The 19,570-nt window shown below is 47.8% G+C and overlaps 1 protein-coding gene across 2 annotated transcripts; it reads right to left on the reverse strand.

Annotated features, from left to right (window-relative positions):
* Positions 1-1,998: 1,998 nt before the first annotated feature.
* On the reverse strand, positions 1,999-18,022 carry LOC144945931 (extracellular signal-regulated kinase 2-like). Of its 2 annotated transcripts, none has more exons than XM_078874601.1 (14): positions 17,235-18,022; positions 14,978-15,076; positions 14,814-14,843; positions 14,620-14,710; positions 14,290-14,420; positions 13,745-13,908; positions 12,777-12,916; positions 12,616-12,670; positions 12,246-12,380; positions 10,101-10,206; positions 8,280-8,859; positions 7,368-7,501; positions 6,626-6,790; positions 1,999-3,599 (listed from the first exon to the last, which is right to left on the reverse strand). In XM_078874601.1, exons 1-14 carry the CDS (start codon positions 17,298-17,300, stop codon positions 3,417-3,419), a joined length of 2,079 nt encoding a protein of 692 aa, XP_078730727.1. In that variant the 5' UTR covers positions 17,301-18,022; the 3' UTR covers positions 1,999-3,416. The 2 variants fall into 2 exon arrangements, with proteins under 2 accessions (XP_078730727.1, XP_078730718.1); XM_078874592.1 differs by having other exon boundaries at positions 1,999-3,605.
* Between the last annotated feature and the right edge of the window lie 1,548 nt (positions 18,023-19,570).

Below are 19,570 nucleotides of genomic sequence, written 5' to 3' on the forward strand. Positions count from 1 at the left end.
TCCGCTCGTTCACCCCCTACGGCGGCTGCCGCAGCCGTGAGATTGCGAGGCGATGAGTGACAGCGAATTATGTCGCGCGGAATGCCGCACGACCGCGCAGCGGTACGCGCTGTGCTAATTGGCGTTATCAGCGCGCGCCCTTCGTCAGCAAAGCGGGACCGCGATGCTGATACAGGCCCGGGCCCGGACCGTTTATCACGATGTTCCCTACAAGTGAGTCGTTGGGCAGGATGCGAACGTCCGCGAATTTTGAACGTGAATTCGGTTAGCGCGCCAGTCATCCGCGCAGTAAATTCCATTCGCTAATCAGAGCCATTTAAATATTTGCCAGGATGTTTGGCCAAGATGCAAGGTGCATCTCGGACGGCTGTCGGGGGTCGCATTCCAGGGTGAAGAACTTCAAGATAATCCAAAAGTGGGGAAGGTGGGGGTAGATTGTTGTTTCAATCACGGTCGCTGAGCACACACCCAAAGGTCCAAGTTGAAGGTTGTCATTGATAAAAGTGTTTACGCTCATTGGAATTGAGCAAAAGTTTCAACGAATTTTGGGAAAGGGGGCGATGGAACATTTCAAAGTTGTGCAGCGCAAGAGAAGAGGCAGAGGGATAAATGTTTTGACCCGCAGTGTGGTGGTTGATGTAATTTGAAAACTGTAATTGTCTTTATTGCATTTCTGTTTTCCCAGAAAACATTACGTGGTTTTTCCACTAATCATACAACTGTGTTAGGAACAAGTTTGGCTGACTGTAGGGAGGGACGGTCACGTCCAATGAGATGTGCGGGGCTTTGTAGCACGCAATCTGAGGAATACCCGTGGGGGTGCCGCGAGGATTGAGACACGCTGATCATATTGCGGTCACAAAGCGTGATGACAAAAAGTTTCAAGTTGCAATGTGTACCAAGGTGGTAGATAATTGTTGACACGACAGCTGCCTACCACTGATGGCGCAGCGGTGTGCCAAGCAAGGGGAGAGGGGGGGGTGTTCACGCGCAAAGTACAATTAAACATAAATGCGCAGCCTTGCAATTACTCGCCCGCGTTACTGCTGGCGAAAAGAGGCCTCCAACGAGATGGAGCAGAAAGACCACCCCTCTCAGAACGCATTTGGCCGAACCTTCCACGCTGACGAGGCGTTCTGGAAGAGGTCACGGGGGACCAACACGGTACCCCACGACACGTGATCTGCCGATCGACTAAATGTGGTATTGCCCAGTTACACCGCTGGCTGTACAAGAGGTAGGGGGGTGGGGGGATTTAAGAAACTTAATTTTCAACTCCAGCACCAGGTGATCGATTTGAACGCGCGAACCTCCGGATTGCAAAACATTACGCAAAGACGTCACCGCGTCGCTTGCTTTCTCATGCGCTGCTGCGGACGTCTGGAACACTGGTTCTTCCAATATTAGGAAGCCACTGAAGCTATGCACTTTTTAAAATGTGTATTAAAAAGTAACTTCTTTAAAACTTATTTTTTTTGTTTAGTTTGTTGTCCTTTCCCCGTACCTCCGGTTAGCATGGTTGGCGACGAACGGTGCAAAATAAATTTCGATTTAAAGCTTTCGTGACTGCAGGGATTCATCTTCTTGGTTCTTTTGGTAAAGTCACGTAGAAGGGAAATAATAAAATAATAAAAATAAAACATACTAAAATACAATTCTCACGACGTTTCGGCCACAACGCAAGCAGCCGTCCTCAGACCTGTTCTTCACCTGAGGACGACTGCTTACGTTGTGGCTGAAACGTCGTGAGAATTGTATTTTATTGTTTTATTATTTTATTATTTCCCTTCTACGTGACTTTACCGAAAGATCTAAGGTGCAAAATAAGTTTAACATACGCACATACACACGTGCACACTATGTCGCTGCGACCGCATCCGCCGGATGAAACGTGAACGCGTACGAACCCCGAGTCTGCAAACACAGCAGCTGCACAGCACTGCCCACTACAGCACACTCGAGCGAAGCACAGAGGGTGACTTTAACGGAGGTACTCTGGTGAGCTTTTTATTGCAGAACAAAAAGGGTTGTAAACAACGGACAACAAGAAAAACACATCTTTACCCAAATAATTTTGCATCCATAACGTCAGCATCTCATTAATAATAATGGCAAATACTTCACACTCAAATAAAAAACGCACAAACTCTCTAAAATGAAAAAGAGCGCCACGGCTTATTTACAAAAGACGTGACACTTGCTCGCGGGAATTTAGGAAAGCCCTTTGTTATGATCACCCTTTAAAAACATAAACTTTCGTTTTACCAAGTATACATACACCCATTAAATAATTAGGTTGCAAAGTGCAGCTGTAGTGAGATTCTCTCTCTCGCTCCCTCTCTGTGCGTTTTCAAAAGGAACGAGAGAAATGTTTTGATTGTGCACGAGTTACAGTGGTTATGTAACGGGGCCAATTTACACGTTATAAATGTGACGCACGTCGAGAAAACTTTACATTTGTAGCGGAACCTGTTGCAGAGTTTAAAAAATAAATGGCATTGCAATAAACACCAGCTTGGGTGGATACGGTTACGACGGCGACAGCGGTGACTATGACAGCCGTGGTGGTGGTAATAATAGCGGCGTTGCCAAGCACTGCGCTGAATGAATAAGGCACGAAAGCACGGGGCAAGCGCGCGTGGTCATGTTACAACGCCGTGGCTATACTGCCGGGAAAGCGGTCCGTCACGATTGCGAGCTGCCACATCCTAGTGAGGCCGCATTGGTGCTCCGAGGAGTGATAAATGTTCACCGCTTTCCCTCATTAATGCTTTAGTGATCACCACCTCCCCGCCGTTCACACGTGTGGTTACATGCACGTTGCTGCGCAAACATTGACGCGATAGATATTTACAAAAAGGCCGTTTACGATTCGAGCATAACATAAGGCACCACAGTAAACCAATCCACAAAGTACAAAGTTTGCATATATAATATAGATAGTTAAAAATGTCCCTTTCATTGACACGCACACACACCTATTGCTGCGAGCCTTCTCGCAGGGGAGGAGATCCCTGGGTGTGTAGATGCACGTTGCAGTCTGCACTGCGATGGACCGCACAAGCCCTCTCTCGCTCCCCCTTCACAGACCACTCTTCGCTAGGATTTGCTACCTCCTGAGGTACAAAAAAACACTAGGACAACATCATGTGAGGAAGAAGAACAAATATCCCAGATAGGAGAACGAGTAAATGCATTGTCTTGAGTGGCGTATTATTACACAGCTGACAAAACCTGTTAATTTCCACAGGACAGCAGTTACCTCGCAAAAAGATGACGATTCCTGGGGAAAATCAGGACCACTGGCCACCTTATAGAGGCCACACTTTTTGTTTTCCAAAAGTTGGGGGGGACCCACTGTGCTACCGCTGCGTCTTGGTGGTAACAATCCCCCCACGCCCCCCCACCGCCCCCCATCATATTTTGAGGTTCTTGAGGCTTTGCAGGCTGCTCTGGTTGATGGTGCCGTACGACTGCGAGTAGCTTCCCATGGCCGCCTTGGGGTCCCCCGCTGCGCCCACGTTCTTGGCTCCTTCGAACACCTTCCGGCTGAACCTCGTTCCCGCGGCACGAGTGTCCCGGCTCGCTGACTGTCCACGCTGGTTCTGCCACGAGCAGTCGGGGAGAAAAGTCGGAATGAGAGCCGGCAGGTGGGCACACGGGAGATAACGATAATCACAGCAAAACGTCTGAAAGTGGGTTTGGACATGCAGCGTGTAGGATTGCTACCACCTGGAGGTGTGGAAAAGCAGGACGTATCATCAGAAGAGGATTCTTGCAATGGAGGAAGGAGGGAGAACTACATGCAGTACAAGTCATTTGTGGGTAAGGCCACAGAGTGATCTGACAAAATCTGTCTTCTGAAGCCTCAACCACTCGACAGCCAAACAAATGAATTGTCATGTGCACAAGCGTTTAGTGCGACAATTATCATCGCTACAGCTCAAAATGAAGAACGAATCTGACAACAAAATTTGTAAATTAGATAAATAAGTTTAATTTAAGACTGCGTCACCTGACCAGGCTTCCTTAAATAGATGTGCATATAACTGGTGTATCGCACAACTGATAAAATACCGAGACTTTTCTGCCCCGGGAAGACTTGAAGATTTCCCAGGATGGCATCTACCTGAAACCGAGGACGATCCCGGAAAAACCGAGACGGGTGGCAACCCCAGCGGCATCGCAGCGGGCTACACCACCTTGCCTCCGTCCTTTGGATGCACCCAGAAGCAGGCTTTATCAGATGATCAACATGCGTCAGTGTGGAGAGGGTGAGGGTGTGCTCGGAAATTCGATTATGAAATATCTCCCAATCGGTTTATTGCACGGATTCCAGCAACCGCCGCCACAACGCTCAATCCAGTTGCTATAGGCTGCTGCGGGGACTACGTGGCGGCGAGCAGGAGATGGTACTGCAGCAAAAAATACATTCTTACTGTACTTCTACGCTCCCCACCTTTACCAAGCTGGCATTGACCAGCGTGGTGAAGAAGAGTAAAAATAAAAACCCCCGTCAGCCCACATGCGTTGTGGGGCGGCCACCACCCAGCAGTGGGTTGACAAGGCAGCTGTGACATGTACGTACAACCAGACTGAAATGTTAAATGTTACGAAACGGCACGAGCATTAAAATTCCCCGCATGTAGAAAGGGAGCCGCCGTGGTGTTCGCGCACTGCAGAAGTGAAAACAATGGTCCAAGTTTCTTAACCTACCGCGGCCCCCCCAACCCCCAAACGACTCTGTCCACCCAGCAAAAAAAATTGCCACAATCACATTCGATCGGTAAAGTGTGGAAACCCCGGCTTCTTTCAAGATGACCAGCCAGTGCGGTAGATTAGGCCAAATACCCTCTAGATGAGGCTCCCTTGACCTCCCTTTTCATGGCGGAAAGGGCCTTCCGCCTGCAATGGCGTTAGCATGACATTTCAGGGCCGCATCTTTACCTATACACCTTCTACACAGAACAAAGGCATGGGATGCCCTTGAGCGTGCCTGCGTAACAGAGTTGCGTTACCGTGCCGCATAGGAAAGATGCCACCGCATAATTGTCGGTGGGTGTGGGCCACGCGTCATGCATTATTGCATCGTTCTTGTTTCACCCGGTGTTAAAAATAAGCATGTGACCAAAACACTCGCGAAACCGTGCAGGCCAGGGGCGGTTGCGATGGGGAGGGGTGGGGGCGGTTGGCGCAGGGTTGAGGGGTGGAGAATGTGACGGTGACTACATTTTTATGACGTGGCACACGGCGCACCGCGCCTGCCCTCTAACGTGCGCCGGCACTCCTTTCCACGTGCGTGTGTCAGAAGAACACGGGGCCGCTTGCCCAAACCACACGCGGTGGTCCTGGCCAGCGTCTCCACCCGGCCAGCAATTCTACAAGCGCAGGTCCCCAGTTTGAATCGAGTAAGCTGCCCCCGGTTAAAAGCGGGTTCTCGAGTATAAGCGAGTTCATGATCCCAGACCGGTTGCCAATCACTGCACCAACATTTTTGTGATTACATCTGGTTTCTCACTTGAGTTGGCCAAATACCTATTCGGAAAATGTAAATATTGGTTTGACTGCCATGCGATGAATATTTCTATGGTTGTGTGGAAGAGTATAAATACCCCCTAGTGTGGATAAGAGGTCACTTAAATGGAAGTGATATCTTTTCTGTGATCTCTTCTCCGATATGGGATGATGCACTCTCTCTACACGCGATTCAATGCAAGTGTAGGGCCGTAAATGACGTCCCTGGGGTGTGACTATTGCGAGGAGACGCGCTCCCTTACCTGCACTTGCCTGCCGATGGGGACTCGAGGGGCCTGTCACGTTGGCTCGGGTGCCATCGGGAGAGTCAGGGGAAGTGACGTGGCAGAGAAAGGGAAGAGGCGGGGCCTTGGGACAGTGTGGGACAGTGAGTGTGGAGCTCGGATGGTGGATGGTCACACTGGTGGAAGCGGGAGCCGAGAGTGTTGAGGCTCCGGGCACGAAGAATCCTCCCTCTCTCTCGTTGAGGTGTAGAATAGCCTTGTTGTAGCTGTTACTGTTAAGTGAATAAAGTGTGGTAACTCCTATCCCAGTGTGTGCCTCGTCAGACACACATTACATAAGTATTGCGATGTTAAGAATCAATATTAATCAGAGGTGGCCAGATAGCACACTTAGTGGACAACATTGAAATCCTGGGTTTGAATTTTGAATTCGGGCAGCCGCCTGTCAAAAAACTGGCTTCTCAAGTCAGTTGATGGTTTTCAACCCAATCACAAGTGACTGCACAAAAATCCCATCACGTTAAATATAGTTTATTTAATTTTGCTAAATTTCAGCTTTGAGAATTGAAAACTACAATGCTGCCTGGATTTTAGCAACTTGTGCTGTAGAGCTGTGTTTTTTTCGGGTTTAATGTTAAGTTCATGAAGCTTTTAGCATGTGAAATGCTGAACAACACGGGGTACGACCGGAAAACGCATCGGGGAGATAAATGAACGTATCGGTTCGTCATACGATGAACATTTACTCGCGAGTGGCGATGAGGGTGGCTAAAGTGTCGTCTCCACGTGGGGCAGATTGAGACTGAGACACGAGCACGCACTTATGCACGCGGGTCGGCCGGCCTCACGTGAGGGAAGAGACTCACGAGGGGCGCGCCGCTGACCGACATTCCTAGGTCCAGCTCGCGCGCCTCCTCGCGCATCAGCATGCGGTTCCCGGCGTTGGCACGGTGCTGCTGCGCCAGGCTCTTCTCACGGCACGCGGGCGCCGACTTGGCCCCTCGTTCCTCCTTCGCGGCCAGCGGCGCTACCTGCGTAGAACGCGCACGGGAACGGGACCGCCGGCCCCGCCGCTCTGTGAGAGAGGTGCCGGACGCGCGAAAAACGCCGAGAAAGCTCTTGGGCACTACAGAAGCGCGAAGAAAGGTGCCCGCAAAGATCACAGTACGTTGTATAAAAGTATTCAATGATAGGAGATTAGGAGTCATTTACTCCCCATGCCGTGCGGGGTCGTGGGAGTTATTTGACTACGCTTCACGCTGGTCAGTGCAGGATGGTAAATGCAGGAAGCATAGATGCGGGAGCATAGAAGTACAGTGCAACTGATTTTGCCAGACTGCCTTCTGCTGTCCACCACACAGTCCCACTGTCTGAAGCCTATAACACCTGGTCATGCATGACGGTCTGGAGCCTATAACACCTGGTCATGCAATCACGGTCACCCATGCAGGCTCAAATTCTGCTCATCTGTCAAGGTCTCACAAGCTTAGGCGCATACCGGGTGACTCGGTTAAAAGGCTAATTAATCGCGCGTGTGGCTATAATGTTGGTTATGCGTTCTGCTGCTGCTGATAGCGCTGCAGTTACGGGTGTCTGGGATGCGCTCACATAATTTGCCGACTGTGGGTTTGTAGTTTGCCGAACCGCCGGTCCCTGATTGGCCGGTCGGCCCGCTTTGCCGTGTTCTTCGCCAATGGGATGGGCGTTCTGGGGAACCTTGTGAGCTGCGTTGTGTTCCACGTCTAAAAACAAAAAAGGAGAAAAGACGGTTTCTTAAACATGTGAGATGCAGGCGAAGAAATTGTGTTTATACGTACACCCATAGTATCGATGTACAGATACCGCATGAAAATAATAGGGAAAATTTTGAGAGAAAACAACATTTGTTTCAAAGCCACCCCCGCTCACTGGTGATCAGTCACCTCCATATCATTCTTCTATCACTGCTACCATGGTTACTGTTCCCGTGAACTTCACTCATTGATTCTCCCACCAATGTTGAAGGCTCATCCACACTGTTCATTCACAACACTGCAGATCAAATTACAATTTTTTCTTTTTCTTCCAATGCACTGCTTAAATTCCCTTTCTAACATCGTCTATTTTGCCAAATTCTCTATAATCTTGTTCAATTTAATAAACCTACTAACACTTATCTATTACACATTTAATAGTGCTGTTTGTTGCTGGCAGCTTGGATTTCTGGCCTTTTGGGTTTGTGCTCAAGAATTGTGATGTAAAAAACAAATGTCCCTGACCAATTTCAATACAATTGTTGCACATTTGAACTCTCTCCTCTAATAGAGCCACTGCTTCCCGGTATTCTGTCACCTGTTTAGAAGATGGTAAGAGGGTCATTAAAAATTGGTGTGGTATCTAGAAATGGATCATCCTGTGTACACATAAAACACAACAACGCATACCTCTGGCCCATTCAACGCGACACAGTGTCTTCACGTATCATTAATATCTGAGACCGAAACGGAGCAGACGGAAGTCCAGACGTGGTGGCGGCCTCACCCTGATCCGTGCCATGAGTGATGGGGTTCACTGATGCCTTCCCCTTGGGGCTTGCCAGAGGGACACCGCCAGAGACCCCCAGCCCAGGGGCACCGCGTGACGACACCTGGTGACCCACGGCCGCATGCTGCTTCTGTGCATCCTGGGAAGCTGCCGGTTGCTTCTGGTCATCCTGGGAAGCTGCCGGTTGCTTCTGCGCATCGTGGAAAGCAGCGTGTTGCTGCTTCTGTGCGTCCTGGGAAGCTACCGGTGGCTTCTGCGCATCGTGGAAAGTAACGTGTTGCTGCTTCTGTGCATCCTGCGAAGCTGCGGGTTGCCCCAGCGCACGCTGGGAAGCTGCAGGTTGGAGCTCCTCCTGTTGGGCGTTGGTTTGAGGTTCCGACGCCTCGGTGGGGTTGGTCGGATGCCTGTGCGCGGCATGCTGGGAGGGAGTAGAAGGTTTACCGGCCGCGGGCTGGGAACGCTGCGCTAGGTCCCGCTCCCCCGACTCGCTGTCGAAGGAACGCTGCGGCTTGCCATGTGCGTTCCGGCCACTCTCCTTGCGATGTTTACGCACATCCATCTTCCTCTCCAGGATCAACTAGGAACAGAGCAAACGTGTTGAGGAATTGACGTGTGGTCTGGCAGCATATGAACATGAAGACAAAGAACCCCGCCCACACGCCCCTTAGTTATATAGACTAGCGAGGCAAGTGCTGTTAGCAAGCACCTATCAAAGTCGGCACAGCACAATAGGGGGTTGATATGGCCAGCAATGTGCCGTGTCGCCATTGTCACCACAACGCTGATGTTTATAAAAACACACGAGGTACAGGATCGGTTCAGATATGGCTGTGAATCGAACTCTGTGGTTGAAAGGTTGGTCATGCAGTGTGCTGTAATCACAACATGACTGCTTATATGAATACAATGCATAGTTTCGCACTAATGGTAATGTAATCTCCAACCTGGAAACATTGCTTTAATGATAGGCATGAACAACTCCTCTCTTTCTATCACTGTCTTCATCAGTAGGCATTTGACACTGTCATCTCATCATTTAAATCTATTCTTAGGCACATGACAATTTCATAGAATTGTGTGTGAGAATCGATCATTATATTTTGGTATACCTTGTATGCAGATCGTTCTAGGAAATTTTAATCTCAATTTGAATTGCTCTATTGGGATTATACATCGCAGGAATCGTCGCCCGCTATTATCAGACAAATTCCCGATTGCAAGTTGACTCAGGTGCTGAGTCAACCTGTGCCCAAAGGGACAGCTGCCATTGCGGGTGCCCTTTCAAATGTGTTGAGTTGTCATGTCAAGCGCTCTGGGACGGCCTGGCGTGTATAGGAGGGCACTATATGAAAAAACAAATAATCATTATCTTCTTGGTTCTTTCGGTAAAGTCACGTAGAAGGGAAATAATAAAAATAAAACATAATAAAACACAATTCTCACGACGTTTCGGCCACAACGCAAGCAGCCGTCCTCAGGTGAAGAACAGGTCAGCGTCTTTCCGACACGTCGTGAGAATTGTATTTTATTATGTTTTATTTTTATTATTTATTATTTTATTATTTCCCTTCTACGTGACTTTACCGAAAGAACCAAGAAGATGAATCCCTGCAGTCACGAAAGCTTTAAATCGAAATCATCATTATTCACATTACTCCTGTAGCCAGATGCAACAGTGTGCACCACAATTGATATATATTTTTTAATGAATTCATTACCCTGAATAAAGACAATTTCATCAAGCCACGAGGACGGTCAGTCAACTGCCCTTGCACCGTTTCACCAGCAGCCACCGGCCACCTCGCGACCGCTCCCCACCTCGTAAAGTTTGTTGCGATACTCGGCCACGGAGAGCCGCGTGTCGTCGTCCACGGGTGGCACCACGTCATAGTCTACCGCTAGCTCCGTTTGCGGGTTGTGGAACCTGTGGTAGCAGCCAACACAATATGGATTACGGCAGGACTATGGAAACAACCCCGTTAAGACGAACATGTAAACGTGGTGTTGTTCTCAAGGTTGGGCTATTCCGTTCACGGGCTAGGTGCTAATGTCGAGCTCTGTAAGACACTACAAGAGGGCTGCAGTCCAGCGTTCGTGTAGTTTTGCTCTTCCGCCTCTGTTTTTTGGTTTGGCCATGTTTGTTTGTTGTAGTACGGAGTTAGACTGATGGCCTTAATCTAAGTTGTCTTGTAGTTGTTGTTGTTTGACTTGCATCCCACTGGGATTTTTGCACACAGCGTTGGTGTACGGTGCTTTTTCTGCAATAATTTGCTGTCTTTACTTGAATTTTCTGTTTGCACTTAGTCACATATTCACTTTAAGATGTTTTCTTGTTCATGTTTTTGTTTTTTTTTGTTGCGGTTGCACCCGATTCAAGAGCCAAATGGCTCACAGGGCTATACCTAATAAATGAACTTGAACTTTAAGGAGCACAGGCTACAGCGGTTTTACTATCGTTTGGATTGCATGGCCACAATCACACTGTGGCTTACCTTCAATGTTTCCTTTGTAAAGATGTGCACATCGGCTTGTTGATGTTCTAATGCAGATGATGGGAAGCTAGTGTCTTGTAGGAATATCAAAGTCAGGAGGTGCGTTCTTTCCGTCTCAAATCTAGGCATTTATTCCGGACGTCTGCGTTGTGCCACTGTTCGCCAGCGTTCTTCTGGATCTGGGTAAAATTCTAGGATAGTGATGGCGTGATCCTAGAAGGGGATCAGGACTTGACTTTGGTGGGAGACGGTCGCCTTTTTGTGGTGGCCAGCCCCCGCTATGTGTTTTTGTGTCAAATTGAACACAACTAACGCCGTCACCTGGGGCGAAATGAACGTCATTAATTTAAGGGTGGCCTATAGAGCTCGCTCATCGTCATTGCTGTGGGATGTAGATGACGTTATCACACATGCACACTTGCACCCAAGGAAGCCAGCAAACCTTTTTTTTCTCAACCAATATGAGTATGACGATTACTGTTTTTTTTTTCGAACCCCTTTCATGTTTAACAGGGGTTATGATTGTTTAAATCTTGTAATGAAAAATACATACGAAAACCAGACAAACAAGTATCTCCTGCTTTTGGCCAGCTCTGGTTGAAGGGCGAGCCCCAGATCTGCGCGCGAGAATGTGTTGATGAACAGTATTGGTGCAATGCTGCCATCATCAATATGTAATGATTATGAAATTCACAATTTTGGTCTTTCTGAGCCCAAGCCTCATAATTGCATGGGCTCGGTTACTCAGATCTTTTTTCTCAAGTCACATACAGTGTCCTCATATCTCATTCCACCATATCTCCTCCCACCTCACCTACCCCGCTTTGCGTTCATCAAATCACGTATATAAGGATCAAAATGTTTTATTCGTATGTATTATAATGGGTTCACATTAACCCATTGGCCACTAGAGGCCTCTACATTCGCGACAGCGTGAAACAAATAATATAATTAAATTGCAACCGTGAATCGTGACAATTCATTGAATCATGAGGTGGGCAAATTGTTACACCCAGCGCTCTGGTCTGTCTCCTGGGCATCGTAAGCAAGAATTAATTTTGAATTACACGCATTCCATTTCACTGTCATGGGTAATTCATAGTTACATTCCAGAGGTCGCCAGCTCAATCAACTGGCAAAGTGGTTGAAACAATGGAGCAAATTTCTCAAATCCCCCCCAGTTCGGTCCACCCAGCAGTATAAATGGTGACAGCACCACAATTAGTCAATAAGCGGGTGACGTATGGTGGGGTAATGTACATGGGTACTCCCACCTCTTCCAAGATATCAGGCCAGTGTGGAAGAGTAGGCCAAATACCCCCCACAGGGTCTCTACAGAGCTGCCTCAAGCGGAGGCCTTTCCTCCAACAGTGGCATGGGCAAGCAATTGCAGGACAATTGCATCCAAAATTGTAGGGTAAATCACACGAACCCAAAACCTTATTTGGCCTCCAACGAACAGGGGACTCACTGGGCTACGTAGGGGTGGCCCAGAGCCTCCTCGGCCGTGAGGCGCTTCTCGGGGTTGAAGACCAACAGGCGCTTGAGCAGGTCGAGAGCGTTGGGGGGCGCGTTCGGGAGCAGAGACTCCAGCGACTGCCGCTGCCTGCTCGCACCGCGCACACACGAGTCAAGGAATGCCGCTCGTGCAACATTTCACTTCTGCCCTTTTCGGGTCCGTACACGTAAATTGGAGGGTGTCGATCGTGTGCACCCGGCGGGACAAGTGAGCAGAAACTTCAATGAAATGCCAAAACTATCTTGGCACAAACAGGTTTATTTTTTAAATGTGAAAAGGCAATAACTTTACGACCTATGCAGTTAGCAAAATAAAACCTTACCTCCCCATCTTTTCCAGCACAGACCCACCGTATTCTGATTTGATGGCCAGAACATCTGCAACACATGATCAACATGTTGTTTAAATATTAAATGATGACCCTTTATGTGTGTGTGTGTAGCAGTTTGCTCTGTCTGCAGCAGACGGTGCGCGTGCCCTCACCCTCCTTGCTTGGCTGTGGGATGACGCTCATGATTCTTTCGATCTGGTTGAGGGTGGAGGTGCCTGGGAAGATGGCTTTCCCCAGCAGCATTTCACCAACAATGCAGCCGACACTCCACATGTCCACTCCTTTGGTGTACCTGCACACAAAGATACCCCGGTCAGCCTAGTGGAAGACCGTTTGGCACAAATTCTGTTCGCTAGTGTCGAAGACCGACACAATCAATGCCTTCATCTCTTTGGTGCTAACGTTAACGCACCACACCAAGTACTCATTTCAAGTAGAGTTAATAGAGCAGAGGTACACGACTTGTTCAGATATTTCTTGACATTGATATTATAATTGTATGGGGAATGAGGCCAGGTTGATGGGTTCCTAGAGCAGTGCACAAACCAGTGGACCACCACGAAGAGAAAGATCCCCCATATAGCCTTTAAGAAGCTAAAAGGAAAAGTGCTGTTAGTCAGCACGTATTAAGGCTGCTACAGCAACCCAGGTGGCTGGTGTGGCCGGAAATCGAACACATGTCACTGGGTTCGTCAAGTGCTGCACCACCTCTCCGCTCAACGCAACACATGCAGGTACAGGGGTACACAGCAAATTTAGAAGAAAATCACACTCCTGACCCATCACTCAACCGGATATCCATGTATATCCGCAACTACATGTGATTCCGGTTTTACCCTCGCCTGATATTAATGCAAGTTCAATTATTAGGTATAGCCCTGTGAGCCATTCGGCTCTTGAATCGGGTGCAACCGCAACAACAACAAAAAAACATGAACAAGAAAACATCTTAAAGTGAATATGTGACTAAGTGCAAACATAAAATCCAAGAAAAGACAGCAAAATATTGCAGAAAAAACACCGTACACCAACGCTGTGCAAAAATCCCAGTGGGATGCAAGTCAAACAACAACAACCACAAGACAACTTCGATTAACGGGGAGTAGCAGCACCAACTCGCCTGGGCGACGCAAGCAGGATCTCGGGAGCGCGGTACCAGCGGGTGGCCACATACTCGGTGAGCGCCGGGTCACCTGGCTCGTCGCGGATCTGCTTCAGCGAGCGCGCCAGCCCAAAGTCGCAGAGCTTCACAAAGCACTCGCCGTCCAGCAATACGTTCGACGGCTGCGCGCACACACCAAGCGCACGCGTTTTTAATAGTCAGTCTCCCGCCATAGCGCAATGGAGAGGCTGCAGCTAATGAACTTAATCTGGGAATGCCTATCATGTGGCAAAGTCTTAACGAGTCGCTGAGTTGTTTAAGATCGTGGTAAATTACGTTGTATAATGAATGTTTGGGGGGGGGGGGGCAAATCTTTGAGCAGAATGGCTAACTGACCAGGTGAAACAAACCTCAATTCCCAACACAGTGTGGCTTGACAAGCAGCTGTAAACTATTATTGTATGCATTATCATTTTAAATCAAGAATCACTCTACTGGTCCTAACCACGCTTGTTATTCCTGTCGGCTAGCGGAGCCCCGACAAGTGGCAAGAGAGGGCCTGCCTTCTGGTCGCGATGGATGACGTTGCCCGAGTGGATGTACTTGGTGGCCTTGAGCAGCTGGTACGTGATGTAGGCTTTATGCACGTCCTTCAGAATGTTCCCCTTTCGAATCACCGCGTGGAGGTCCGTGTCTGTGCCACACAGAGTGGGTGTTAGACGTTGCACATTGCAACCGTTCACCAGGTTAGCTCTCTGATACGTTTTTGGGCTGTACAGCGTGTTGTTCGGAATGTCAGAACTATGTAGGACAACTTTGAAAACCTACGTAGTAGTCAAGAAGATGATTACATTTTTACTTAAAATGTGTGCGTTGTAAATTTGACCACTCACCCATAAAGTCAAACACCAGGTAGATGTCTTTGTCATTATCAGCACGAAGCACATTGCGCAGGTTAATGATGTTGGGGTGATCGCCAAATTCCTGTCGAAATTAACAGAAATATTTTATAATTGGGCCTAAAAATCCAGACAAAGTAGATGTTTTGCAAAATGTCTGAAATGAAAATGGTACGCTGTTAACATACCTGGAGGAAAATGATTTCTCTGAATGTCCTCTGTTATAAGAAAAAGATACAAAACAATTTAAACATTGGTTATCACAAACGTCATCTGTTGAGGGCTTTTTTCCATTGAATCACAGCTTGATATCATGTCGAGAATGGGTTTTGCTATTTTTTTTGGCACATACCTGGGCGTCTGTTTGGTTTCTGAAGGCATCAAATATTTTTTTTATTGCGACCACGTCGCCATTCTTCCGATCCACCCCTTTCCACACGATCCCATAGGCCTGCATACATCACCAAACGCACCTCCGATTACCACAGTTGGCTATGTACGGTGCGAAAGAAGTTCAACATACATATAAACTATCATTAGTCCTCAAGTTGGCGCTAATTATCGTCATTCAAAGAAGGCAAACTTCTGCCACGCGTGAGAATCCTCCCAACTGTTTTGGGTGGGGTACCTTATAACTAAATGAGTCAACCTCGGTAAAAAAAACGTCAACATCATCCCAAAAATGCATGAGGTATAATTATGAAGTTAATTACTACGATAATGAGCCAAGAATGTCTGTTTGTGTGTAACGCGCGTGACGTCACTCCACATGCCGCACCCCCCGTCATTAATATTCATGAGCGGGTGGATTTTTACACTCGCGCAGAATTTTTTTTTATTCGTTTCAAGTTTGACGTGTCTTTATTGAAAGTGAATCTAATAAATAATTATACGCAGCAACAAAGTGGATTTGGTGTCTTTATTTATTCAGCACTTAAAACAAAAGGTAAGTCTAATTTATGCTTCTACATTATGGTAAAATATTAATTTATCGGTGATTTTCCAGATATTGTATCGATTTCCAATTAATTTCAATCCCACGACCGAAAGCAGAAGAGAATATCAGAGCTGTGAATTTGAACAAATTGAAGGTCAGTTATATACAGTGCTACAGTGAAATGAAATGAGGTGTTTTTATGACGTAGTTTTGTGCAAGAATCACTGCCATTAAATTTACGCAAGATACAATTCTACTCTGCTAAATTTATTCGTAAACATTACAGCTTCCGTTCTAGGACGGGCAAATAAGCTAGTCATATATATACAGTATTGTGGCTTCAGAAACTGTCTTGCGGAATGACTCTTGTGACTTTACGAGTAAACGAAAGAGAATGCACCATTACCAATCCCACTAGTATGAAAAAGTAAATTAATTAAAATACGTTCAACGCCACCGTATGAGCATTTCTCCCTTTATGAACAAAAGTGGACACACTAGAACAAAAATATAGTCCGAATTGGTTGCCATTGTACTCAAATAAAACGCATCTTTGTGGGTACACAAATTTATACCCACATTAAATTCTTCGAAATGGACATCTCAAATTGTTGGACCACCACTGGCGTGGTTGGGTATCAATTATAAACAATGTGCTTGAGTGAACATAAAATGGTTCTAGTTCCTGGTATATTTCTCCCAGTCCCTGATCCTTTCTCAGTCTGTCTTTGAGATAGGACATCTCCAGCACTGATCTCGGGTCCAATTCTTAGTCCCAGATCATCACTCGCAAGTCCACGGTCTCCACTCTTGGCCCCGGTCCTAGCCTCTGGTTCCACTGGACACCATCCTGTGATCCTCCCCCCTCCCTAGTCCCTGGCTGCCACTTTTGGGCCTCGATCTTGGTCTAGTCAAAGCCATGGCAGATGCGTCTGCCTCCTACACAACTGGACAAATTACGAATAGGCCACAAGTACCGTGTGCGGGTCACGAATCTCAAACACGATGACCGCAGAGCAAAACACCACTGCTCGCTTCGACCATTCACTGGCAACGTTTCACAATAGTCACAATGTGGCTTCACCTGGAGTCGTCCAACTGGCTCGCTCACTCACCAAGGGTGGCACAGTCGGGTTTTTTACAACCGGGTTTAATTGTATTTTTATATTAAACCCGATCATCTGAGATTGGGAGAAATCCGGTTTAATTGGTTCTAATTGCAGAACCGCACTTCGCCAACTTCTCAACGATGGGCTTCGTCCATTCCAAGCTAAGGAACTCACTGGCGCCCACGATTGTGGAGAAGCTCGTGTTCATCAAGACCAACCTGCCCGCATTCTACGACTACCCCGTGCCCGATGGCCCAGAGTACGATAGCAGCACCGACGAGGAAGCAGCCTAAGCCTTGTGGATCAGAGTTTCGTATTCATTAAACCAGGTTTTAATTCCACGAAATCGGGGTTAATTGTATTAAAGAAAACACCCGATGCCTGCCGCTGGAAAAATCGGGTTTTTTTCCACCCATGTCACTCACCGACGCCCCCCACGTGAACGCAGAAACGTCGCTAATCAACTGCCCCACCGACCACGCCAAAGAAGGCAGCTACTGCTGGCTCCTTGGGTCCCCAAACCCCTTGTGTCTGCCAACCCCAACCCCAACCCCCGTACTCACCCCTTTGCCGAGCCGCTTCTTGATGTCGTACTTCACAAGGATGTGCGAGTCGATGTCGGTGTTCATGGTTGTATCGAGATGCCGTTGTCAAGCGATGCGACTAACAGCACTTACCACCACCCCCTTAGAGACGAGCACAAGGCGCCCTTACAGGCACCACGACCGTCGGATTACCTGTTGAGATTACTGTTCGCATTTACCCGTCAGATTACATGTTACAGCACTCGTTACTTTCGTCAGGTATCCCGTCAGGTTACGCGTTACTCTATACAGCTGTGCTATCGGTGGCGTTACCTTTAAGTAGCGAAGGTAACGTTGATGTAGCTACATCAACCTAGCTACTTTAACGTAGGCGATGCTGTACGTGATGCTTTCGATGCAAGCGAATGCAATTGCTGTAATGTAACCGACACCGTTCGCGTAGATGACGGCAATGCAGCTAATGAACGCAATGCAGCTCGAGTGAGTAATGCGGCTCGCGTAATTACCCGTGGCTAATGTGGCTAACGCAAGGAGGGTGGTGGTGGGTGTCAGCAGTCGACACGGAAACGCAGGCTAACTCGCCTTCCCAGGCCAACTTCGCCTCACCGACTTCAGCCCCCCCCCTCCTCCTCCCCTGCCTTGCGTTCGCCGCGGTTAGCAGTAGTCAACTGGGAAATCGGAGCGACGCGACTGACTTTTGTTTTTAATTCATCGCCCAATTAAGAAAGTCCATTTGCTTGTTTTTTTGTGTTGAAGCCGACGAGGAGAGCGAGGCAGACGCAAGGGCGGCGCGCGGCATTGTGGGGGGGGCGGGGCGGCGTGTGTTTACACCGCGTCGCCCTGGGAGACGGCCTAAGCCAATGGGAGCGCTCGGGGCGGTTGTTGAGGAAGGGGTGGGGGGGGTTCAAACTATAGCCCCGCCTGCCTGCGTCATTAGTTGCCCCGCCCACTACCTTGACAGCCCCGCCCACTCCATTGGTAGCTCCGCCCACGGCGTTGGTAGCCCCGCCCACTTAATTGGTAGCCCCGCCTACTCCGTTGATAGCCCCGCCCACTCCATTGGTAGCTCCGCCCACGGCGTTGGTAGCCCCGCCTACACCATTGATAGCCCCGCCCACTCCATTGGTAGCCCCGCCCATTCCATTGGTAGCCCCGCCCACGGCGTTGGTAGCCCCGCCCATTGAAGTGATAGCCACGCCCTGTCGCCAGAATCAGAATAAAATGTATTAAAACTGGAGGAATCCGATGAGCTATAAAGCGCTTTATTTCAACAGATATCCTGTAGGGGGTTGTTCACCAACGTTCCAACAACAAATACACAATAAAAACACACGATAGGAGTGCAAAGTGTTGGAAGGGTAAACAAATCACTTAAACATATACGAATGAAACTAAACCTATTGTTGTTTTCTTACCATGGCCCCCGCCTAACCAAAGCCTCGCTCTCCACCCCCGACCACCGCTGCATGCTTACGGCTGGAAGTGGGGAAAACTGCGACAGCACGTCGGATGAATTTATCCTGCAATTTGGTTTGATGCAGCACTAATCGGGTACAAGCAGAGAGGATTTTCGATTTGTTTTTGCATCTTTGTTGCCTTTTCCAGTAGTTGCGAGCGATTTCATAGCCCGAGTGTCAACTCGCACGTGGTCACGCCAAAAGTATTATTGGAAAGTCTTATTTGGCCATAACGTCTTAGGGGCCATCCATAAATGTCACGCACCTAGGGGGGGGGTCAGACATTTGTGACGATATGTGACGACGGGGGGGGGGGTGAGAAATGTGACGTTACATCAAAATGCGCAACTTTAAATAAATATAGACAACACGTTCTATTTAATTAAATATACTTTTAATAAATGTTTCTCCTACATCATCAGAGTGCAGCGCCACATTAAATACGCACTACAATGACAATAGTTTAAAGCGATTTGAAGCATGTTTATTTTTTTGGGAGAGGGGGGGCAGAGCTTTGTGACGTCATATTTGAGGGGGGGTCTGACTTTTTGTGACGCCATGTGCCTAGGGGGGGGCCTTACCTAACGCTGTCCCAATGATATGCATAACTCTTAACCCAATCCTTATTCATAATCCTAATCAATTTTAAGGTTTCTGTGTTGAATGAATGAATTACTCTTTGGTTCTTTCGGTAAAGTCACGTATAAAGATAAAATAATAAATTAAATATTTTATTTAAAACATGTTTTTATCTTTATACGTGACTTTACCGAAAGAACCAAAGCGTAATTCCTGCAGTCACGAAAGCTCCAAATTTAAGATGAATGAATTAGACAAGGATTTGAATGAACACGTTAAGTCAAATAGACAACTCGGAATCAAAGAATGCGTCTAATT

Source organism: Lampetra fluviatilis, chromosome 2, assembly GCF_964198595.1.
Source record: "Lampetra fluviatilis chromosome 2, kcLamFluv1.1, whole genome shotgun sequence".
Classification (NCBI taxonomy): domain Eukaryota; kingdom Metazoa; phylum Chordata; class Hyperoartia; order Petromyzontiformes; family Petromyzontidae; genus Lampetra; species Lampetra fluviatilis.

Excerpts from the sequence above, each read along its gene's own strand:
- LOC144945931 (XM_078874592.1), bottom strand. The coding sequence starts at position 17,300 with ATGAACACCGACATCGACTCGCACATCCTTGTGAAGTACGACATCAAG. Across the intron at positions 12,671-12,776 it reads CCCACAGCCAAGCAAGGAGG|ATGTTCTGGCCATCAAATCA; the intron begins GTGAGGGCACGC and ends CATGTGTTGCAG. Across the intron at positions 6,791-7,367 it reads ACCCACAGTCGGCAAATTAT|GTAGCGCCGCTGGCCGCGAA; the intron begins GTGAGCGCATCC and ends CGTTCTACGCAG.